Source organism: Puntigrus tetrazona, unplaced genomic scaffold (genome assembly GCF_018831695.1).
Source record: "Puntigrus tetrazona isolate hp1 unplaced genomic scaffold, ASM1883169v1 S000000401, whole genome shotgun sequence".
Taxonomy (NCBI): Eukaryota; Metazoa; Chordata; class Actinopteri; order Cypriniformes; family Cyprinidae; genus Puntigrus; species Puntigrus tetrazona.
Window position 1 is genome coordinate 557501 of NW_025048054.1, and position 7500 is coordinate 565000.

General features: G+C 33.5%; 1 protein-coding gene across 6 annotated transcripts in view; it reads left to right on the forward strand.

The window, feature by feature from the left end:
- The window catches only part of pdlim5b (PDZ and LIM domain 5b), a 73092-nt gene that overhangs the window by 40984 nt on the left and 24608 nt on the right, over positions 1-7500 (forward strand). For 4 of the 6 annotated variants that reach the window (XM_043231720.1, XM_043231722.1, XM_043231723.1 and 1 more), the window contains exons 4-5: positions 1817-1850; positions 2840-3282. In XM_043231720.1, the coding sequence (XP_043087655.1) occupies positions 1817-1850; positions 2840-3282 (477 nt within the window). The remainder of the gene's footprint in view (positions 1-1816; positions 1851-2839; positions 3283-7500) is intronic. The other 2 variants (XM_043231725.1, XM_043231726.1) reach the window with 1 other exon arrangement.

Here is a 7500-nt window from a genome sequence, read left to right on the forward strand (position 1 = left end):
TTTACATCTATTGATTGAAATGACGCTGTTTTCAGTTACTCTGTTAAATTGAGGCTTTTCTAGTGTGTTCTAATCTAAAGACATGATGCATTTTGCCAATTGCTTTACTGGAAATGTGCCTGGAGTGGTTTCTTTCATTCTTTGACTGTCAGAAGAGAGCTGAGCGTGTGTCTTAGTCTCCTCAGATCCTCCAAACCTCCCAAAGATTGATCTGGAAATCTCATACATCACCTCAGACACTGCAGCGGGTTCGTTCTCTCCGTGATTGTGGCTCATCAGAGTCCGAGCTCGTTGTTTTACGGCGTGAAGACAGTTTGTGTAGTTATTCCTGCTCTTGGCAGCGCTGAACAGAGGGATGCTGGGATTGAATGCCATAGTTTGCTTTCTGCTTTATTTATGGCCGTGTAATGTAGTGTACAGTGGAAGGTGCAGTTTGCTTGAATAACAGCCAAAATAGTCATCATTCAAACTATATTATTCTCTCTCTCTCTCTCTCTCTCTCTCTCTCTCTCTCTCTCTCTCTCTCTCTCTCTCTCTCTCTCTCTCTCTCTCTCTCTCTCTCTCTCTCTCTCTCTCTGTCTCTCTCTCTCTCTCTCTCTCTCTCTCTCTCTCTCTCTCTCTCTCTCTCTCTCTCTCTCTCTCTCTCTCTCTCTCTCTCTCTCTCTCTCTCTCTCTCTCTCTCTCTCTCTCTCTCTCTCTCTCTCTCTCTCTCTCTCTCTCTCTCTCTCTCTCTCTCTCTGCTCTCTCTCTCTCTCTCTCTCTCTCTCTCTCTCTCTCTCTCTGTCTCTCTCTCTCTCTCTCTCTCTCTCTCTCTCTCTCTCTCTCTCTCTCTCTCTCTCTCTCTCTCTCTCTCTCTCTCTGTCTCTCTCTCTCTCTCTCTCTCTCTCTCTCTCTCTCTCTCTCTCTCTCTCTCTCTCTCTCTCTCTCTCTCTCTCTCTCTCTCTCTCTCTCTCTCTCTCTCTCTCTCTCTCTCTCTCTCTCTGTCTCTCTCTCTCTCTCTCTCTCTCTCTCTCTCTCTCTCTCTCTCTCTCTCTCTCTCTCTCTCTCTCTCTCTCTCTCTCTCTCTCTCTCTCTCTCTCTCTCTCTCTGTCTGTCTCTCTCTGTCTCTCTCTCTCTCTCTCTCTCTCTCTCTCTCTCTCTCTCTCTCTCTCTCTCTCTCTGTCTCTCTCTCTCTCTCTCTCTCTCTCTCTCTCTCTCTCTCTCTCTCTCTCTCTCTCTCTCTCTCTCTCTGTCTCTCTCTCTCTCTCTCTCTCTCTCTCTCTCTCTCTCTCTCTCTCTCTCTCTCTCTCTCTCTCTCTCTGTCTCTCTCTCTCTCTCTCTCTCTCTCTCTCTCTCTCTCTCTCTCTCTCTCTCTCTCTCTCTCTCTCTCTCTCTCTCTCTCTGTCTCTCTCTGTGTCTCTCTCTCTCTCTCTGTCTCTCTCTCTCTCACTCTCTTGCTCTCTCGCTCACACCCTCTCTCTCTCATACACTCTCTCACACTCTCTCGCTCTCTCTCTTGCTCTCTCACGCACACTCTCTCACTCTTACACACTTTCACACTGTCTCTCTCACACTCTCACGCGCTTTCTCGCGCACTCTCACACTTTCTCACACACACTCTCTGTCTCTCTCTCTCGCTCTCTCTCTCTCACACACATACACTCTCTTGCTCTCTCACCCACTCTTTCTCTCTCTCACTGTCTCTCTGTCTCTCTCACACACACACACACACACACACACACACACACAGTCAAACTTGGGTCTTTATTTCCACATTGACTTTTATTCATTCAACAGATGATTGTTTTTTTGTTAAATGTCTGTTTTGTCTTTGCAGATCTTCCAGTATCATTAAAGTGGAGACTCCGAAGGTATGTAAACTTCAGACTGTATTATTATACGTAATGCGTGTCCTAACCAGGCAACCTGACGTTTATAGTATCAGATAATTCCAAAGATTAAAAAATAATTTTTTAGTTGTGCATTGTGACAGAGTATAAACGAGGCAGCCGTAGATGATGTTGTTTGTGTCTTTGCGTCACGCCTGGTGAGGACACGTTTGATCTGCTGCATGACACTGAAGATCTGTGAAGGATTCTGCTCCCCTCGTTACAGTCCATTAGTAGGAGAGTATCATTTATTATAGTTAACTGAAGCAAAAAACTAAAAATATTTAATTAAAAAAATTAACACACATTTAATTTTAGTTTACCTTGATGCGCTAAAATAATAATTATAGAAAAACTTAAAAATTAAAACAAAAATTATTCAAGGCATTTAATAAAAAAAAATTATGCAACATAAAATAACATTGATTCACAGATTATGACACACACATATATATATATAAAACAAATGAACATGAAAAAAAAACACCAAAATTACTAAAACTTTAAAATAAAAATTTTATTTTTATATTCTAAATTTTTATTCTATTTTTATTTTTTATATAATACAATATTACATATAATAACTATACAATAATTAATATAATTACGTAATTTTTTATTATAATAATTATAATTGTATTTTGTATAATGTAATTATATAATATAGTATAATATAATATCATTATTTTTATTTAATATAATAATTATAATTTTTATTCATGTTGTAATTATTTTAGTACACAAACTAACTGAACAAGGATAACTGGTTTGAACAATGCAAAGTTTTTGTATTATTCATTGTATTTCAAGTAATGGAAAAGTCCTTGTATGGTTTCAGTTAACTATAATATAAAAGGGAATTAATCCTGTAATCGATTGGTCATGCAGATGACTGTAACGAGGGACTCCTGCATGTGTGTGTGTGTGTGTGTGTGTGTGTGTGTGCTGCATGTGTTTGATCACTTCTGTAGGAGGAACCGCAGGAGATCATAAAGCCTGTGCCCATCAGCCAAACCCCCGGGGCCTCTGCTGGCCCCGCAAGTATTGCTTATAATAAGACGGCTCGGCCCTTCGGCGGGGCGACTAACACGGTCCGATCGGTCAGTCCCAAAGCCTCCATCCCCTCGGCCTCCTCCGCCTTCACTCCAGCCGCTCCGTCCCAGCAGCCCGGCCCCACCCTCAAGCCTGCCTCCAGCCACTCCCCCTTCACTAGCTCCTCCTCCACACCCTCCTCTGGCTCCTCCTCCCCGGCGAGAGTGACGGCTCCGCCCCCAGCCCCAGCACCGGCCCCAGCTCCGGCCCCCGGAGCCCCTCAGTCGTCAGTCTATAACACTCCCATCAACCTCTACTCCAATGAGAACGCATGTGAGGTGGCCTTGGGTCAGAGGCGTGGCCTGCTTGAGCAGCACAATGGGTAGGTGGGGCTTCCACCGGCCAATCAGAATCTACTTCCTGTTCTTCATACTTCTGTTTCCTCGCTGCTCTCAGAGGGATCGCTTTAATCTGTAGTTCAGAAAGAGTTTTAATGCTGGGTTAAAGGAATATACTACTTTTAAACTAGTTTTTTTATTTTCTGTATAGATTTTATTTTTATTTCCATTTTAGTTCATTTAGTACCATTTTATTGTCAAATTAAACGAAATGTAAAAGAAAATAATTAGTTTTATTTTATTCATGGTTTTAGATTTAGTTTACTAATATAACCATGGATGTATTATTATTAAATATTTATTTTACAACATTTTAATATAATAATAATAATAATAATAATAATAATAATAATAATAATAATAATAATAATAATATTATTATTATTATATATATATTTTATTCAGTAATAATTTACCAATTAATTATAATAATAATAATAAAATTATTATTATTATTATTATTTTATTCAGTAATAATTTAATCATGAATTCTAATTCAATATTATATATTTATCTTAGTAGTAGTACTAGTAGTAATATTCAGTTAAAATAAATATAAATAGAAAATGTATATCAATATGATATACATATGACTTTTTTAAAGTTATTATATAAGTTAGTATTTAATTTATTTATGTACTTTCATTAAGCACATTACGTAACATTGTTGCATTATTTGAGTAATGAATTAACTGGATAAATCAACTGGTTTGCAATTAATTGGAAAAGTAAAGGTTTCCTGAACCGTTCTGTCGCCTTCTATTGGTCGGACAGGCAGGAAGTCCCGCCCCAAACTCCCATTATTGGTTGAATCTGAGACGAGCTTTTAGAGCTTTATGATGTCAGATTGTTGCAGTCAGCCTGCTCTGACACACGTCTGAGAAGATTCAGTGTGTTATTAGAGGCTGTTCATTATCTTTGAATCCATGCTTGTAATTCAGCTGGAATTCAACAGGAATATAAAAGTTGTTCAGGACTCGTGTGTGTTGTGTTTGATGTGGGACTGCTGTCTCGTCTGCTGCTGCTGTATAATTGCTGTTTGTTTGAGTTTGCTCACATAAACGGTGCTTTATGGATAATTACATCACGCCCCTTCAGTTTTCATTATTTTCTGTGGTAACCAGAGCCTGCACCAGTTGCTATTCATAGAGTTGAAGTTGTAAATAAAGCAGAGTATTGCTCTGAAAAATGCTCAGCATGATCTGTGCTTCTAGTCCTCTTATCAGTTCATTTGGCATTTTTGTCTTAGAAATTCATTTATTTAAAAATATATTATTATTATATATTATATATTATTATTATATATTTTTACCCTTAATATGAAGATTTTTTATACTTTAAATATTTTAAATAGTTATTATTATTATTGATTTATTTAAATATTTATTGTTGCATCACATTTTCTTAATTTCTTTCCTTAAAATTATTAATTGCATTATTACCTTTTGCTGTTTTTTATTTTAAATAAGTATTATATATATAATCTTTAATATTTCGGTTATTTAAATTTAAATGTAATTATTACTACTACATTATGGAAATTTTATTAAATATTTAAAATGGTTTTATATTATACATTTTGTAATTATTAAAGCGGTAATCGTAAAAAACAAAATCATATTTTTTCATACTTAAATATTAATCTATTATTACATCAATATTTGTTATATTTAGATTTTATATTATTGTTATTATTATTATCATCATCATTTTATTTCTTGCATATTTTATTGTTTAATTATTATTATTATTATTATTATTTTTATTATTATTATTATTAAATGTATTGTTGTTTGTTTTTTAGTTTGTTTTATTAATATTAACTGTATTTAATCTAGTATTATATTTATACATTATTGTATTTTGTATTACGTTATTGTATCATGTAAATATTATGTATTTATTTTTGGGGGGTGTTTTTATTTGTCCTCGTTTCATAGGCGTCTTTTATTTACTGTAGTTCAGATCAGAGGACGCTCTCATGTGGTTTCTCTGATCCCAGTAAACATGTAAAGCGCGCGAGTTTTCAAAGGCTTCGGGGTCTGATGTAAATCCTGGAGAATTCGTAACGGGTCTAGACCTTCCTGTCAGAGAGCGCTGATGCTGCTCGGGTCTCTGCGTCCGTGCTTGTTTTGGACGCGTCCCTTGTAATATATTATTATGAGCTTCCTGGCTCCGGTGATAGTAAAGTCAACAGGAAAAGAGAAAGAACGGCTCGAGCTGATGGACTATCCAGAGATCCTCTCTCTTAAAGCAGTGCTTCACAACAAAATCACACCATTTTGCTCCGTTTCAAAGCCCTCTGTCTTTTGATTCTTGTCTGAAACTCGAAAGGAGATGTTCGGTTGAATGTTCATGCTGCCCGTTTTCAGAAAGTGGTATGTAGTTGCTGTTGGAAAAGATTGGTGATAATAAATGTCACAATTATATTTGACATTTCAAAGCCTAAAATAGTCAACTTTTTTTTTCTTTTTTTTTTTTTTTGTGGCTGGGTTTGTGATATTTTTATGGTGTTTTCTATCATTTTTTTGTAATGCTTTTGTTGTGTGAACAGAAACAGCTTTAATATTTTGCTTTTCTTCTTCTGTTGTGTTCTCAATATTGAAATTTTATTACATTTATTTTTACTAATATTTAAATTTATTTTACATTACTTTTTTTTTATTATTATTTTAAATGTACATTTTAAATGTAAATAATAACACAACTAATAAAACTATTAGTATGTTTTATTAGTTTTTTTGTATTTTCAAATATACTTACGTAAACCATTATTTATCTTAGATTTATATTTATGATTTGGTGACTTCAATAGTATTTTTTTAAGACCATGTTTGTCTTTATTTTAATTTTGTAAATTTTTGTGACTTATTTACTTTAGTAAGTTTTTTTCTTTTTCTTTTTGATTTACTTTATTAGTAAGTATTCTTTGTTAGTGTTTTCTATTGGTTGTTTTAATGTAAAGTTGTTTATTTTATAAATTTATGTTTATTATAATTTTAAGTTTTGTTTTTATTTTGCAATGATTTACGTTTGCACTTCTAATCTAATCTCGTTATTTTAAAAATATAATTTAGCATCGTTTGTGATTTAGTAATCTGATAATGTTTCATTTTTTATCTAATATTTTTATAAATATTTTTATTTACTTTGTTTTATTATTATTATTAAATTATTATTATTTACATAGTTTCATTATTATTTTAAAATAATTTTTAATTCAGCATTTTTTTTCTTTTATAAACTAATAGTGCTTATTTTTATAAAAAAAAAAAAAAAAAAGATTTACATGATTTACATTTTTATTTAGAAGTAGTTTTTATTTAAAAAGACTTGTAATGGTCTGTTGTTGTGTAGTGAGTGTTTCCGCCGTCTGCTCGCTGCTTCTCATTTACTAAGTATAGCCGTCAGCTTCGGCAGGAATGTTTGTAAAATTGTCTGCGAGAGTTTCCAGCTGCGTTTACGGACTCGAACAATTAGTTTCCCGGGAGAAGCAGCCGGAGTGAGACTGACTCGTGTTCTCATTCAAACTAACCTCATTGTGCTGCATCTATAGACGGATCTGAAAGCACTGGCAGCTTGTTTTAAACACGCATGAAAGCTAGACGCAAGGTGTGTGTGTGTGTGTGTGTGTGTGTGTGTGTGTGTGTGTGTGTGTGTGTTTGCAATGATGAAGTCATAGCATGCGTGTGTGAAGCCTGAAACTTACACAAGTATGTGAGCGCAAACGCTGAAAGAAAGAAAACACAGACATTGCTATATATATATATATATTAACCTAACATTTGTATTATATTCAATCATTTATTAGATGCTTTTATTTATTCGTGATTTAAAAATAGGCATAATTATTTAATGTATTGCATTTATTTAGTAGATTATTTTATCTAAAGTGACTTAAAATAAATGTACATTTTATTTTATTTGTTTAGCAGGTGCTTTTAAAGTGACTTCTAATATATTTTACTCATGTATTAGATGCTTCAGACTTAAAAATAGGCGTCATTTTCTTTCTGTTTTCTTTTTAAGTGACTTAAAAATAAGCAATGCAACAAAGCAGTTAATTATATATATTTTTATATAATTTTTATATATATATATATATATATATATATATATATATATATATATATATATATATATATATATATATATATATATATATATATAAATATATATATTTATATATTTATATATATATA